This window comes from Alligator mississippiensis, chromosome 2, assembly GCF_030867095.1.
Source record: "Alligator mississippiensis isolate rAllMis1 chromosome 2, rAllMis1, whole genome shotgun sequence".
In the NCBI taxonomy this organism is placed as follows: Eukaryota; Metazoa; Chordata; order Crocodylia; family Alligatoridae; genus Alligator; species Alligator mississippiensis.
Genome location: NC_081825.1, coordinates 39,039,298 through 39,056,912, shown reverse-complemented (window position 1 = coordinate 39,056,912; position 17,615 = coordinate 39,039,298). Strand labels below are relative to the sequence as shown.

At 43.4% G+C, this 17,615-nt stretch overlaps 1 protein-coding gene across 1 annotated transcript in view; it reads left to right on the top strand.

The window, feature by feature from the left end:
• Positions 1-13,832: 13,832 nt before the first annotated feature.
• Positions 13,833-17,615, top strand: part of DHX15 (DEAH-box helicase 15) — an 86,608-nt gene continuing 82,825 nt past the window's right edge. The window contains exon 1 of the mRNA XM_006260425.4: positions 13,833-13,981. Coding sequence (XP_006260487.1) covers positions 13,911-13,981 — 71 coding nt within the window. The 5' untranslated portion in view covers positions 13,833-13,910. The remainder of the gene's footprint in view (positions 13,982-17,615) is intronic.

Genomic DNA, 17,615 nt, shown 5'->3' with positions numbered 1-17,615 from the left:
ACACTTTCAAATGTTTCACACTCCCCACATGCTTTTTGCTGAGGGTGCTCAGAATTAGGCCAAGGGGCCCACTTGGCACATTTCTTCAAAAGCCTCTGTGCCACCCCTTCTCCTGATTTGCAATGTACATTTCACATCTGCAGATGAAGATCAGGAATGGTTTTTGTAATAACCAACAAAAAGATTGGAAATAATATTTCTGTCCCTAAAAGATTTTTTCTCTTTACAAAAATTGATATTTTCTTTGCAGGGGTTTAGGTTGTAGCCGTGTTGGTCTAAGGATATAGGCAGACAAGGTTCCTTGGGTGAAATTGATATCTTTTATTAGACCAACCCAAATGGTTGGAGAATAGTTATTAAGCAAGCTTTCGGGTTCAAAAACCCTTCGTCAGGCTAAGGAAGCTGCAGCAGTTGGTGTGTGCTCTTCCTGGATGGAATGAAAAGTAAAGAAGCCAGGGGCTGGGCTGGGGAGTCAGTTGCCAGGCAGATTGTAATGTATCAAAAATCCAATGTCTATGTTTAGTGCCTGATCTCTAGTATCCAGCAGGTTGATGAAATGGAGCTCATAGGCTCGTCTCTGGGAAGTGTTGTGTAAGTTTCCCTTGAGGATCAGGACTGAGAGAGTGGCCCTCCTGTGAGAAATGTGCCCCCACCGGTAATTGAGTGTTTCTGTCTTTGATGGATTTCCGGTGTGCGTTCATTCTGGTGCGCAGTTGTTGTCTGGTCTCTCCTACATATCTTCCATCAGGGCATTTGGTGCATTGGATGAGGTATATCACATTTCTGGAGGTGCAGCTGTAAGATCCTGGGATGCTGATGGCTCTGTTGTGGGGTGTAGTAGTAGTGGGGGTGGTGGAGACGTGCTGGCAGGTTTTGCATTTCTTGTCCTGGCACGGTCTGGATCCTTTTGGTGTGTTCTGGGCTTGAGGAAGTTTGCTTCTGGTGATGAGGTTGGTGAGGTTTGGTGCTTGTCTGAAGGCTAGGATGGGTGGCTCTGGGAAGATCTTTTTAAGAATAGGGTCTTTTTCTAATATGGGTTGCAATTTTTTGAGGATTTTCCGTGCAGGTTCAAGGGAGGGGTGATACGTCATAACCAGCGTTGTGCGATTTGTGGGTGTTTTTCTTCTGTACTGCAGCAGTTCTTCACGTGGTATCCAGGTGGCTCTTTCAAACGTGCGATCTACCTCTCTGGAGGAGTGTCCTTGCTGGGTGAAAGCCTTTTTAAGATTGGTGAGGTGGCAATCCCGGGTGTTCTCTTCAGTACAAATGCGGTGGTATCTGAGGGCTTGGCTGTATATCACAGCTTTTTTGGTGTGTTTCAGGTGATTGCTGGTTCTGTGCAGATATGTATGTTGATCTGTGGGTTTCTTGTATACTGTGGTCTGCATTTTACCCTTCTGGATACTGATCATTGTGTCTAAAAAGGAGCCACCTGGAAGAAGACTTCCTCAAGAACTGCATCATCAAACCCTTATTATACCTAAGATACATTGATGACATCTTCATCATTTGGAGTGAGAACCTGCAATCTCTGATTGAGTTCCACCAGAAATTCAACAGTCACCATCCCTCCATCCGACTTTCTTTAGAATACTCCAGCACCAACATCCCCTTTTTAGATATCCTTGGCCAAGTCACTTTGCTGCTTTTTGTATCAATTTCCTGATTATGAAGTGGGAATAACATATTTTAGTTGTTGTAATCTCTCCATAGTCCCATATGGGTGCATGTAGGACCAAATAAGGTTGATACAATGATCTTTGAATATCCCATATGCCCACTTTGTCTGGTACATCTCAAGGTTTTGTTACTTTTGTGTCTGTCACACTTTTTCTCTAGCTCAACACTGGAAATCTTCTAGAATGTTAATACATTTTTTCAATGGAACCACAAATGTGCAGTGCCATAGAAGGTCACATTTACTTTACTGACCAACTAGTGTTGTATTGAGACAGGCAACTTCCCAGTTCATGTATGCCCACTCCCATGCCTCAGGGATAATGGAAGCAATAGAAGAAAGGAGTTCAAGTATAAGTTGAATTAATGTATACTCAATAGAGGAAAAAATAATTGGGCTCCTTGTAGCTCCACTCTGTACAGACTTAGGAGTATGCCACTTTGTAATGGGCTGGCTCATAAATGGAAGCACTGTATTAGTTTTCAACATTCATTAGCAAAGTACTTTCCAATACATCCTATGTATGCTATGTACTGAATTGTGTTCAGCAGTAGTGTTCTACCATTATTTTAACCAGGGACTCAGCCTTAATCTGGGGTAACCTTCATGAACCTGAAATGAACCTGAACTCAGTCAAGGATGAAGGACTGGGGGAATCTCTTCATTGATTTTCTGTTAAAGTATTTTTTCAGAAGTGTGTCTGAGGCAGGAAGCAGCACTGTTTGGTAACCAACTTCTATTCAGAACATTTATTGAACATGCTTGTACTTTAGTGTTGAAAAGTTATATTTAGCATATGAATATAACATATTGTTATGATGGCATCATTTAAAATGAGAATTTAATAGGGGAAACCGTTAAGGGAGCAAAAGCTGATGGAGTTCCTCCACACTCTCTGGCTAAATACAGTGGCTGAATTGATTCAATCTTTGCAGGTTAGTCTAAACTGCATAGATTGAACCAATAAGCAAGTGAACAGACATTCACTTTTTATTCCAGAAATACAGCCACACACTTTCAGTGGCCCAGGCCAGAAGCCAGTGGTTTTAGAGCATGCCTCCCTGCTTGGCTGGAGCAGACAGCTTGGGCCAAGGTTAGCTTGCCCACCCTGCAAGGGTGGGCTTTTGCGGGAGGCACAAAGCATCCTGGGAAGCTGGGGGACTGAGTTAACTTGAATCTGAAGGGGATCTGGCACAAAAGTTCAATAAACTGATGTAACCTAAATCAGATGAGTCTGATACTACAACCATCCAGGTTTATCGTAAACCGGTTTCAGCAATTTTGATTTGAACTTGTTTCCAACCACTTATACTGGTTTACTTGTAATTTCTGTCCCTAGCCTCTAACAACGGACACATCCTAGATCTGGTCCAAAACTTTCATTCATCCTTAAGCTTGCCTTATTGTTCATCACTGCGTTGTATATTGTGTGTGTATGTATGTTCTGCACTCTATCAGCAGTGGGCACTGCCCAAACTGCATTTGTTCACGTTGCCATTTGCTGTTCTGCTAATACAATATAGTGTTAAGAGGTTTTAATTGTTAATAAAGATGTTTATTAACAACCCTGCAGATACAAAAAAACCCCAAAACCTTGAAATCCTACAGCTTCCCCATGAGCATGGCTCTTCCTGGGTTTGGGTTTTTGTTCTTCTGTCTCGAGACTAAATGACTTTTGTACTATGGAATTAAAACTAATGTGTTCTGGAAGTGATACCCTCTTTCTGGGATCTAGAATGCCTCCCCAAATTTCTCCCCTAACTTCTAATTTCTTTCTTTTCTTTTAAAATGTTTGACACAGTATAGTCTGGTTCATTATAAAGACAAAGCATGTGCTCTCCAGAAATGAGGCCCAGACAAAAGCTGTTACTGGCAGACACGGTTTATCAAGACAGGGAATGACCTTCATCATCAGAGTCAGAGAAAAGTCCTTCATCTCTTCTTCAAAATGATTAGGACTCTGAGGAGCCCTTGTTAAAATTCCAGCACACCACTGATTTATGAAGCTGCTGAAATAGCAGAAGATCTACTTGACTCAACATCAGCGAATGTCTCCAGCCAATGCAAAGAAGCAAAACTACAATGCAGCAGCTGAGAGATGACATCCATGTATCATTCACAGCACACTGAAAAATGAGCAGCCATAAAGACTCGTAGAGTATGGCATTGAGCAGAATAGCATGCATTGTCACACAGGTGCCTAGAAACAAAATAAAAGTTCCACTTTGTGACATTATTAGTTAGTTTAATCCAATGATAGCAACAACATTTAGAGTTTAGACTCATCCCCAGCTCAGCTTACAGCTTAGCTCACAGCTGAGGTGTCCACAATAAACATTGTATGAATTTTTCTCTTTGCTTTTATCTTCTCTTTATTACTTGTTCTCACCTGTTTCAATCAATTGAATCTGGTCATCTCCTTGGAAATTGTGGTTACTTCTTGTACATCTGGAACACATGCTCACTCGATTCATTTCATACTGAACCTTCTCTTTTCTGTATGTGCACTTCTTCCTCTTTTTCTGTCTCAGCAGTGTACTTTCTTCTTTTTGTTTCTCTTCTCCTTGAGGTGTGGTATTAGTCTCTCAAAATGAATAGCTCATGACCTTTCTCTTATTCTAAATGGGAAGTCAATGTTATATTAGCATTTGTGTACATATATATGTCGATATGCCCACACACACAGGGATGGAGGTGTTGAAGGCTGCCTAAGACCAAGTCTAGTCAACACCAAAACTTTGGCATGAACCGTGGGTAAACAGCATTAGCTATATATATACTTTAGAGTAGTGGGCAAGAGGAAGGACAGAAGCTGAATTAATTTGAAGTTTTCATATCACACCTAATTGCAAGCAAAGAAAGTGGATTTGCATAGGTGCAATGTGGATGACTGTATAAAACTGAAGGAATGCAATATCCTTCTTCCTCTTCCTCTTTGAATGTTTTTCATTTTTAACCCTATATCAGGTGATTTATCTCTTTTCCTTCCCTTGAGACTTCAGCCTTCATTTCAAAGCAATGTCTCCTTGCTAAGCTGAGAAGAAATGTTTGTCAGGATAGATTTTCCTTCAACTTTCTTTTCTTTTCTGTATCTTTTTTCTTCTGGTGTCTGTCAACTCTTATCCTCTTCTATCTGTCATGGATATTTTCTCTTTTCTTCCTCTGCTATTTTCATTTTTTATCCACCCTCTTCTCTCTCTTTTCTTCTCCTTTTATACTGTTTCTCTTTCTCTCTGCTTCCTGGTCTCCATTTCTCTTCTGTGCCTGTTCCCTTGCTAGTATTTCTCCTCTGCTAAAAATTAAAAAAGAAAACTTTTTTAATATCTTGTATTTTAGGAGGTTCTCCCCCCACAACAAAAACATTTTTGGCATCATTTCCCAAGTATCCTTGCTATAAAACCATGTCCCTACATGTTGACCCTCTGCATGGTCGGGTGTTATTTGGTTATACACGTACACATATACAAAGTAAATTTGTTAAAAATATGTCTGCTCTAACTGCTTTTAAATATGCTGACTTGATGTCTTGATAAGAAGGTTCCATTCTATGGCCCTTGATCCAGAGTTGTGCCTGTGCACTATAGGTTTGACACCTATCCTTAGCATCTTCTCTCATTCTGCAGTGCAGAGTCTCCTGGGCTTCCAACTACTGCTCTTCACAGCACAGTCTAGGCATCCCTGTCCAGTGCTTATCCAACCCCTTCTTGAAAACCTCCAAAGAAAGAAATTTCACTATTTCCTTAGGTAGTCTGTTTCACAGTCCAAATGTTCTAGTTGAAGAAGTTTCTCCCGATATCCAGGCTAAGCCTACTTAGTTGCAGTGTCAAGCCATTGCTATGTATCCTGCTCTCTGCAATGATGGAGAAAAGGTGTCTTTTCCTCCTCTTTATGGCAGCCTTTCAGATATTTGAAGATTGCTATCATGTTCCCTCTTATGTGCTTTCTGCAAATTAAACATAACTATTTCTCTCAACCTCTCCCTGAATGACTTGCCTTCTAGGCCCTTTATTATTTTTGTCACTCACCTTTGGACCCTGTTTGACTTCTCAGTTCTTTTTAAAATTCAGAGCCCAGAACTGCACACATTGTTTTAGATGAGGCCTAGTGTCTCCTATTTAGTACTTCTGTTGATGCAACCAAAAAAGGCTTTTGCCTTTTTTGCTGCTGTCGCATGGCTGGCTCATATTAAGTCTGTGATCCATCAAGTCTCCAAGATCCTTCTCCACAGCAGTGCCATCCAGCTTGTTGTCATCCATTTTATGTTTGTGCTTTTGTTTATTCTTCCCTAAGTGTACCACCTTGCATTCGTCAGCATTGAGCTTGTTTTATAGTCTCTAGCCTAGTTTTCCTATTTATCAAGATCTTCTTAATTGTACTTGTGCCCTCCAGTGTGGTTGTAATCAAGGCGCCATAAGGCCTACAGATCTACAAACTTCATTGCAGCTACCATTTTCACATCATACTTGCATAGAAACTTCAGTTATTTATCATCCACAATGGTTGCTTCAGTCTAGAGAGCTGTGAGGAGCTCTCTTTTCCCTGCAGTGCTGATAAGCCTCTAAATAAGATGACTCCATAAGTTCCTTCATTGTAAAAGTGTTGTTTGTTGTTAATAGAATTTCTGCAGAAAGGCCGTGGGTAAAGAAGATGTATTGCTGATATATATGTATCCAAACCAACCAGAATATCACTCAAGTGCAGTATAACAGTTATTCACAAACAAACATACCTATAATAGCTTTGAGTAAACTAGTAGTTTACTCTTACACTAAAAACATTATGGTTCTGGTCCCACAAAGATCTATGTACCTACTTACTCTTTGCTCTCTTAACACTCTTGTTGGTTTTTATGGGACTACTTGCAGTGTGTTAAGCATAGGCACAAGTTTTTGTAAAACTGGTCCTAATATTATCCATAGAATTCCATGCAAAAATCATGCATTCAAGTAACACTGATAAAGTTGCAAAATCAGGCAATTAAAACTTATCAACTATCTGTGCCACTTTAATTCAGTCTCCTTCAGTACGTGCATCAACATCAAAATAGGTCTTTATGTCATTGTAGTAACCAAAAAAATACTTTAAACACATAGGGTTCTGTATGCAGTCCTGTAGTAAGTGCAGGCAGGAGTAAGATATACGCACTTGTGGCTATATGCATTTGTCTGGATAACCATGGTCTGATCTTTAAGGCTAGGGACAGAAGTTACACATAAACTGGTTTAAGCGATCAAAAACTGGTTTAAATCTGTAACAGAATAGAAGCTCAGTATACATAAACCAGTTTCAAAAAGGCTGAAACTGGTTTAAGATAAACGTGGTTGAATGCAGTATCAGATTTCACTGGTTTAGGTCAAACCAGTTTATGAAACTTCTATCCCAGACCACTTCCTGGTTCAAATTAACTCACAGTCTTCCAGCATCCTAACATTTTGCAGCCCTGTGCTGGGCTGCCTGCTTCAGAGATGAGGGCTGGCTCCACCCCTCTGCTCCCTAGCTGGAGCAGTAAGAGCTAGCTCACTGGTCAGCTCACTGCCCTGACCTAGGTAGACCTGCTGGTGTCTGGGGCTAGGGAGGGGGGTTAAACTTCCCTTTCCCTGAATACAGAGCTGCCCTGCCTGCTTAATGCTGGGTGCCACTGTAGACTACAAATCCCAGAGGCACCTAGAAGCAGGAAGAGGAAGTGATGAGCAATTCTGCAGAGGTCTGCATATGTGATTCTGGACTGCAAACTTCAGAGACCTCCGGGCAGCAGGAAGAGGAAGCAAACACACAGCATATGGTGGTTACATGCCAGAGATCTGTGTTCTAGTGCCCCCCAGCTTTTGGCCTGAGTCACTGTAGGTATGTTGCTGCATTTCCTGAATCAAAAGTAAACGTCTTTTCATTTGCTTATTGGTTCAATTTTTGCAGCTTAGACTAACTTGCAAAGCCTGAAACAATTCAGCCTCAGGCTTTTTGACTGTCTGTACTTAGCCTAAATGCACTGTACTCTTGCAGTTCCTTTTGTCTTCAGTGGGAGCTGGGTTGCTCAGCACTTTGGCAAATTAGGTCACTAGTGTCTTGTGTCAATTTGCATGTTGTTGGAGTGGGGAGTGACTTACATGATATTTTATGTTCTCTTCTGGGTATAGTCCCACGAAGTGAGAAGAAAGGATACCATTACAAGCTCTGTAATGTAATCTAATAGTGAAGAAAATGGCTTAGCCTGAGTCTGCTCTCTAATCCTTTAGGGCTTTTATGCTAGTGTTCAGATTAAACTAAAAATAATATTCCCAGCTGTCGGGGGAGAAAGGGAGGGATTGCAAACAACCTAGTTTCTCCCATTCTAGGGTTTTATAGAAACAAGCTGTCAGGAGGAGGAGGTGGTTCCAGCCCATTTTGACAGAGCTGTGGAAGTTCGAATCCCCTTGTCAATTGCTTTCATTGACTGCTAAAGTCTGTTTTGCAAGGACATTTTCAACACAAATCAACCTGAAAGTGGGAAGAGACTATAGAAGCCCTTAATAAACTGAGTCCAGCAGCAGTTGCTAGGCAAGGTGTGGCAGTTAATGCATGCACAATATTCCAGCCTGTTCCTGGCACAAGCTGTAGATATTCTTTTGCATAACTCTGTCACTGTTGGCTAATTATTCACTCAAATGTCCTCAGAAAGAATACAGACCAGACTCAAAACTCTTGGACTTTACTAACCTGGCAGGTGTATGTAATTATTTGATACCTCCGTAACTTTCTGTTCATGTAGCAGTATTTAGCACCTCACACACAGATGGCAAACAGGTCCCAATCCTCAACAGTCCATATGCTTATTTTGGGGCATGTGAGCAGGTCCATTGACTTTAAAAACACCAGAAAAGTGAAGCATACACATAGTTATGTGTATTGGTGTTTGATCTGTCAAAAAGAGTATTTTTCTAAAATAATTGTGAATGAAAACATGTTTGCGCCCAATAGAAAATAAATGTAAAATGTACAAGTAAAATACAGTTTCTCTTTCACTGCTTTAATAAACTTACAAAGAGACAGCAAGAAAGAATTAGACCTTCACAAGAAAAATCATGACTAAGAAAAACCTGCCTTTTATCGAAGTCTTGACATGTGACCAAACAGCAATGCATAAAACTTAGTCTTGGTCTCTGCCTGGATTCAGCAGGTCCCTGTGAAATATTTATTATTCCCTAATAATGCCTTACATGGAGAATGGCACTCCCAAGATTATGGCCTAGAAATTAACCTGGTGGCAAGGAACTCAAATGATTAATTGTATTCACCTGTGATGCTTAACTTTTTGGTTTCAGCAGCCCCAAGTACCTTAAGATGGCATTAAGCAAGCCTGATTCTACCCATAAATTCCTATAAAAGTTCACAGGACAACATGTAAATTTAGTAGGGTGGTTTTATAGTGATAATACTTTTCACTTATGTGGTATTTTATATCTAAGGCTCTCAAAGTACTTGACAAATACTTATTTTTACAAGGTCTTTGAGAGGTAGGTGGGAGTAAGCCCTTTTTTCCAGGTAAAGAGATTTAAAGATATTGGGCAAGTTGCTGCCAAAATTTGGAAGCAGGAGTTCATGCTTAGTTTCTAGTATAATGGAATCAATGGCAAAGTCTGCCCTGTATGGTTGTATTGTTGAATTGCTCTTCAGAAAGTGAAAATACTTTCTTTTTAAAATACAGTTTTGACTTTTCTTGCTAATAAACTTAACCACTTTTGGAGTTTTCTTGTGCACAAATTAGAAGGTACTTGCTTCACAGCTTGCAAGAAGAGGAGGTTAGACTAGAGCTTTGTGGTCAACTATTGTAACTTTTTCTGCTGCTCCTTGTCAGGCCTGCATAGTATCTAGTGAACCCAAGAGCTTGACTGAGATGGATCTGGCTATGTTTGAAATGTAATCTACCTAAGAGAGAGGTGCTATCAGTTGGCTGGTTACATAGCTTCTTTCCCCATTACTGAGAAATGTATTCTCATGATGTATGCTGCTGAGGAGTCCTTCTTGACCTGTATTTGCTTCTGGTGTTCTGGGTGGTGTTGATAGCAAGGACTGAATTTTCCCACAGCAATTGCTATCTGCCCCCCCCCCCCCCCCCAAATGTAAAACATTGACAATATCATCCAGGCTTTCTGATCTCTAGGTTAAATTGCAATGATGAACAGTATATGGAGTTATCTTTTGAAGATGACTCACAAGCCTTCGGTTGTGCCCAAGCTGCAGTGCTTGGTAAAACGGACTGTAGGGAGCACATGACATCTTTGCTTTAAACAGTAGGCTGGTTTCCTATTTATTTCCTGGAACAATTCAAAGTGTTAAGTATTCTTATTGGTAAAGTTTGACAATTTAGTTGCTGTAAATACATACAAGAAACTGCTGCTCTCGTCGCTGCACTTGTTGACATCAGTCGATTCGCTTTTTTGCTAATATATTTGAACGTGTGGGTTTGTTGTCATATTCTTGATAGAGGTGCTTGCCTCTGAAAGTAATTTCCTCTGTTGATATGACAATCCTGTAGGGATTTTGTGTAGGGTCCACTTATTCAGTTAGAGCTAGATCCAAGAAAGGAATTGCATATAGCAGCCCTGATTGTTAAGGTGCTGAGCATAGAATGGAATCCAGAACCCAGTGTTAGGAATGTTGGTTCCCTATACAGTATAATGGAAGACTAGGGCTGGTCTGGAATAGGTCTTGTGGGAGACATGGTTGAATATTCATTCTCCACCTGAGTCCAATGACCAGCTCCTGATCTGGAAGTCTGCCAGTGATGCTGCACTGGGCTAGTCCCCGGTACAAGGTGTTAGATCTGCTAGAGACAGAAGGCTTAAGAGCAGGCTCTGATTATGTCAGCTTTGTGGACAGACAAGCTTTGGGGCATCTCTGTAGACCCGAGTGGTTGGTTGGATGTGCTCAGTCCTGCCCTCCCTAAGGCCTGCTACAGATACAGTACAGACAAACCCCAAGGCATTTCCAAATGACAATCTCTTAGTGGCCTCCCAAACATTTCATTCCTCTGCATGGTGGCCCAGCTTCAACAAGGTAGGTGGAGAAGGTTTCCACCCAGCCTAGCTGATACAGAGAGAAATAACTAGCTAGTTCTACACCCTGGGCCATGGTACCATGTGGTGAAGGGCAGCAGCCAGAAGTTTGCTGGGAGGGGGGGAGGCAAAAGGGGCAAGTTAACCACCTCTGATGCTTCCCTTTCTCTCCTGCAGCACCCTGTTTCTGCTGGCTACTTACTGCCTTTGTACCATATCCTATCAACCCCATTGCTGCTGCTCTGCCCCCTTGCTGTTGGAACCAGAGCAACTGCATATGAGGGGATGATGAGTACTGTACCCCCCAGCTCCATTCCAGTGTTCCCCCCTCCTGACTCCTTTTAGGCACTGCCCTTGGCTAGTGCCCCATGTTACCCTACTGCTGATATCTGGTCATTGAAGTGATCTGTTTGGAGATGGGAAAAGTGAGTCTGATCACCCTCAGGCTGAAGAAAGATTTGAACTTACTCTTTTACTTCCTGGGTAAATGCTCTGCTATGCTATCATATAAAATGTTGGTATTTTTTTCCTTCTCATGCCATGTTTTAAAAATAAAGTACTCAACTGCATTTGGTGAAGGAGGTTGGTTTGCTTGGTATGCATTGCCTGTGCTCTGAGTATGGCCTAGCAGATTGGGACCTTCCAGGCATGTAGGCATCCAGCTCCTATATTCTGATCAGGGGAAGGCAAGTGTAAGTGGTGTTTTGCTCAGATTGGATCTGTGCCCATGCTCAGAGGCATAATTTTAAGCGCTTACAGGACTTTCCAATTAAATAGGGAGGTGCCTAGTAAGGTAAGCAGCCACCAAGTGGGGTTGTTTTGGGTTTAAGCATCTTGGTCCTTCTTTGGATCTATTTCTTAGACTTCACTCTCGCAAATTAGCATATTTTAAATAAACAATAAGACATTTGTATCCAATACCAGGGGAGCCAGGGTGCTTAAAGTAATATAATCACACAGATTCAGCCTGCAGTTCTACATCAACTTGATACAAATCTCTTACAGATGGTTTATTGTGGGAACTTTAGTCTCCAGAGCTGCATTTCAGAACTGAAGTAACAGTTTAAACCAAACTTTCAGGGCTTTTTTGATGGTTATAAACGTTTTAATAGTTTTAAATGTAAAGAGTTTTGGTTTGGGTTAAGCATTTTCTTGCCATGGAAACAACCCACTATAGCACTTCATTGTCCTTGTGTTAATTTGAAACTTGCTAGAAATTTATTGAAAGGGTTATGAAGCTGACTAATCAATCTTTGATTAGGATGAAAAATGGCTTTATTTTGGGTATGACTCTATTCTTAAAAAAAAAAAAGAGAGAATAAAGTGAAATGGAAAAACTGAAGTTTAAGTCATTTTAAAGTGTGTGCATATATAGATGCATGTAGGTCAAAGTATTTTTAATTTTTTTTTTTTTTTATCAGCTTCCTTTGGAAGATGAGGATGCATAGAATATGCTCAGTTTTGGGCATATCTGCTGCATCATTTGTGCTTCTGGTCAGTAGTAGCATCTTACCAATAGTCTCATTGTTACCTGGTCCTCCCTATCTTTCTGCCTGGTTACTGTCTCAAGTCTTGTATTTAGGCCTGATCCTGTGAAAAATTGCATGTGTTTAATTACTTCAATGTTTTCAGGCAGATAAGGTTCTGAAGGCTTCATGGTTTAAAGAATTTCAGGATGAAGACTTCAGATTGTAAACTGTTTGGGCTAAAGCGGTATGCTTATTATTAGGAATCTACACAAATACAAGGGAGTAGGGACCTTTATGTACTACCACAGTGTAACTAATGCAGCGCAAGTAATAAATAATGCTAATATGGCCTTTGGTTGGTTAGTTAAAATTTAGAATTATGTCACATCCACGTAAAGCCAAGATCCAATGACCCCAGAAATAGATATCCCAGTGTTGTCTGTAAGCTTGAAAGTTTGCTAGACAATAACTCTTAATAGAAACTCAGAATCTTGAGCGTCTAAATTCAAGCCCATAGGTTAGTAAAAAGTGTTCCAAGTGGGGGAGCCGAGCAGAGCAGTGACCAGCACCCCCCGGGACAGTGTTACTTACAGTATTTTATTTAATTTGATATCTTCAAATACAAATAATTTTCTATTACAGTTATGCTTAAGACCCCTGAGTCCCCCCTAGTTCATAGTGGAAGACAATCCCAGGCCTGAAGAACTTCTTGAAAAGATATCTCTATAGGGTGTTATTTATCAGTTCCAGACAGGCATAACTCCCCTTATTCAGCAATATGACCGTCCCCATGGGGAGTCATGCCAACGTAACAGTGGCTTTAGTCTGTCTCTTGGGCCATGCTAATACAGGATTTGCCCTGGTGGCTTGGAGGCACAGTCTTTTGCCAACACAGCTGCACTGGCAAAAGCCCAAAGCCCCCAGTTACACTGCAAAGCTGTCTTTCTCAGTACAGATGCTCCACAGCTGGGAGGTGGGTGCCGTCTGGTGCAGCACACCCCGCAGCTTCGCTGTCAGGGCTGTGCCTAGCCCGGGGGCGCTCTGCAGGCCTTCCTGGCTCCCTAGGCGCTTTGCAGTCCGCGTGACCTACGCTTGCAGCGACACCGCCTTCTCACCGCTCGGAGGGACACGGGCGGAGTCAGGGACTGGGCCCTGCCCAGTGGGGCCCTGGGACCCGAGCCCAGGCGCCCTGCGGGGCTTTGCTGTGTGTTGCAGGGCCCGTGTTCTCCTGGGGGTGCCGGGCTCTGCTCCGTGCCCCCTTTGAGACCCTGCTTAGGAGCCGAGGAGCATCACCCGCTTCCCTGGGCTCTTCCACGGGCTGCCCTAGGAGAGTGCAGAGGCCTCGGCCCAGGGACAAGCAGGTCGGGCCTGCGCTGCACGTGCCGTCCATGCGGCTTGACCCCCACCTCCCTCTGGGGCACGGGCGGGCAGCTGCAGCCGAGGCCCAGTCCTGGCGGCCCTCAAGGAGCCGGGCCATGCTCCGGGCCCGCCCGCTCTCCCTCGGCCCCGGCGAGTGGCGGGGCGGGCGGAACCCGCGCGGCGGGGCCGAGTTCCCGGCCGGCGCCAGCTCTGCGCACCGTCCCCCCCGCGCGCGCCGCCAGCTCCAGTGTCTCGCGCCGCCCGGGCGCTTCCTTCCGGCCGCCATTTTAGTCGCTGTTTCTGGCCTCGCGGCGCGGCTGCTGCTGCTGCTGCTGCCGCCGCCGCCGCCGCCTGAGGAGCGGAGCCGCCGCCATGTCCAAGCGCCACCGCCTAGACCTGGGGGACGACTACAGTTCCAGCAAGAAGCGCGCCGCCTCCGACGGGTGAGGGCAGCGGTGCCGCGGCGTGTGGGGACCCGGCCTCACGCCTGATCCGCCCGGGCCCGGAGCCGCGCGGCGCCTCCTCCCGGCTCTGCGGCTTCGCCCGCGCTCCGCGGGGGGGAGGGGGCGGCGCTCCCCCCCGCTCTGCCCGGCTGGCGGCAGATCCCCCTCGCGCTGCCTTGGGTGGTCGCTGCGCCTGTGTCGGCGGGAGCAGCCGGCCGGGCCCCGGGCCAGCGCTGAGGGGGAAACGGGGGCTCGGCCTCGGCTGCCCCGGGCCCAGCGACGCGACGGGCTTCGCCGCACTTTCCGGGCCGCAGCGGGCGACCGCCTCCTTGCCGCGGGTCGGGCCGGGTCGCTCTTGCCTCAGGAGAGGAGTGGAAACGCTTCCCTGCGCCCTTGGCGGCCTCCTCGTGCCCTGCTCGGGCTCGGCCGCTTGCTCTTGTTGTGTGGCCCCGAGCCCCAGTGCGCTTCTCGTCTCCTCCAGTATGGGGCATTTGGGACCTCCCTGAATTCACTCCATTCACTCAAAGTTGGTGCCTGAACTAAGGCACCTCTAGAGAAATAGCCAGTCGCTATCCTTGACAGTGTCTAGTTATGGGAAATGCAGCCCAGGCTGGTTCTCCGAGATAAATGGGGTTGTGGTGGTGTTGCTGCATTTAAAAAGGGAGGTGTGGGGGAGGGACACAGCATTTCTCAGATGAATCCGCTCAGCTTCCATGGCTTGGCGATGCCTCTCTGCTAGAGCGAAGAGCCCTGTTACCAAGTTCCTGGTTTCCATGCGTAAGTATTTCTAGACCCTAACCAGTTGCACCTTGAAACTTCCGTTTGTTCAACTGAACAGATTGGGTTCCTTCACTTAATTGTCATAAGGCATGTTTTCTGACGCTTTCCCCAAAACGTCCTCTCTTTCAACATTCTTACTGACTTGTAGTACTGGCGCTCAATGGAAAGGTAATCTAATTTGTCTTCTCCACAGTACTCCTTGCCTAGACATCCCAAGTGATCATAGTAACCCCCTCTAGTACTAGGAGTTCATATTCGTGGGGTTGTCCCACTGTGATTCCTAAGTCTTGTTGAGAGTCTCTGCTTTCTTATATAATCTCTTATCTTGAGGTATATCCTAAATCCTGGTTTTCTAGATGTCACCTTAAGTGTGGCAGTGTTAGAATGTGGATTGTTTGCCTGAATCCAGCTTATAAAAAGATCCAAAATGTTCTGAATCGGTGTCCTGTTTTCTTCATTATTTATCACTCCTTTGATCTCTGTCATCCACAAACTCTGCCTCTGGTAACTTTTTTTCTTTCAGATCACTGGTCGAAAATAGCCTAGAATAAATCGCTTAGCAAGTCCACCAGGAATGCATCTGCTTGAGAATTCTCAGTTATGATTACATTTTGGCACCTAGCAATTTTTTTAGTCAATGTAATGTGTGTTTGATTTAATTTTATTTTGTAGTAAATGTTAGTAGTACCAACTCAAGTATCTTATAGAAGTCTAAAGGCTTTTCTGCATGAGCACTCTTTTGCACCAACTTTCTGTATGCCACTTGCATTACATGAAAGTGGACACTGGTACCCAGTTGATCATCTTCAAAAGTAGAGTTAGTTACACTGCAAATAGGATTATCATGTTTTACAAGGGTTTACACAGGCAGTGGCATGGAACAGCTAGTGCAGTTTACAGTCACACTGGAGCTTATTTTGCAATACCTTTCTTGGGTGGACAAATCCCTGGTGTATTACATCAGCACTTTTGCATTTATTAGCCAAACTTGTCAGGTAAAAAATGATAGTGTTGTCCTTTTTTAATTCTCATTTGTAATTTGGGTTGTGTATTGGCTGTTCTATTTATTTTACTTGAGTTTGATGTCGGGTTGGCAGGTTTAAAATTGCCTTGATCATCTTTATGTATGTATGTATGTATATGTCTCTTGGAGCTTCCTAGGGTGTGCCAGTTCTGCTGGGACCAAGCCCGAGGTTCCAGGCTAGAAGGTCTAGCCCCTCCGCTCATGGTCTAACTGACTGTCATATTTGGGGTCAGTAAGGAATTTTACCTGATGGTCAGATTGGTATGGACTACAGGGTTTTTTGCCTTCTTCTGTAACAGGGCCATGACCCTCTACCCCAGGATCTGTTGTGCATATGTTGACAGCATTTCACAGAAACAGGACATTGGCTTCCATGGTTCCCCTGCTTTACCTGTGGCAGGTTAGGATGTTAGATCTGTGTTGTTGCATTGGGGTTGACAGTAATCTTATGTAGAGTTTAGATTATGGATTGTGTGAGATGGTTTGGGTAGGGATGGACTAGATGGCCTCTGGATGTCCCTCCTGGCCCTGCTTCTCTATGATTCCTCAGTGTTTCAAGCCATATTGAAAACAACATTAGGGGCCCACAGAGTCCTTTGGACATCTTACTTGGGTGCACATTGCCTGGTGACCTGTATCTATTAATTTCAAATGTCTCACTTCAGTAGCTGCTGTTTGTTGTCATCCAAAGTAATTGCTGCAGTGGAAAGTGTTTCATCATCTGATTTAATACCAGTTTACGTTTTTGCATTATCATTCACTTCACTACCATGTCTAATTATGAATAAAGAGGTAGTTAGCCATGTTAGTTTAAAGTCAGGTAAAAGGCAGCCCAGGATGACATCTGCCTTTTGCATGAGTACTTTAATCATAATGGGCCATTATTAGATTACTCTTGTTCTTGGTGTACTTAAACTTTTTAAATAGCTTTAACTTTGGTGTTTGGTCATTGGATTTCCTTGTGTCTTTGCTTGGATTTTTTGTGTGCATGTTGGAGGTTTTGCTTTTTGTTTCTTTTATGTGCTTCCCAAGTTCTAGTTTATTCTTTTTTCTCTATTTCATGTATGTTTACATAGCTGACCTCTCTTCTAAAACAGGTTATCATTTTTAATCAATATAGTTGCCTTTCTTACTGTGGGACTGTGGCTTTGTGCACATAACGGATGCGATCGAGTCATCATCACTTTTAACCTAAGCAGTTACTGGGACGTTTTTGTTTTTCTAATTTTCGAGAATCGGTTCTTTTTTTATTTATCAAGATTAGGTCTGTGTTATATGCAGCACTTACTAGGTTAAAAAAATTTTCATTTATAATTTAAGACATCCCAAGGATATTTTTAATACTGACTGTATGATGCATCTAGCAGATGTCAGATTGAAGTCTCCTGTAGGATCTTAAGAAGCCACTCATCATGTTTCCTAGTGCGAGCTGGTGATCTTTAGAATCTAGACATAAATCTAGTGTCATATTGTTTTGCTTTATTAGGATGCTAATCTGTAAGTATTTCAGATCAAATGCTTCAAAGTTGTCAGTGACTGGGAAACTGGGAGTTCTATTTTAAACACAATGCCACTCCCTTTTTGCCTGCTTCATTATAACTAGTAATTCTAATTCTCTGTCTCTTCTGAGTTTTAGTAATATGACCAAGAGAGGAGGAAAATGGGATGTGTGTGTAGTGTAGGGAGTTCTGTTCTTTTGAGAGTGTCAGTGTAAAGCCATAAACAATGGAAGTGGCAGGGGGGATTGGTAGATGAATTTGCATAGAACAATTTACTGAGGCTGAAAGTTGAGCAAAGTAGTGTGGGGAGGTGGAAGCTCTTTAAAATGCC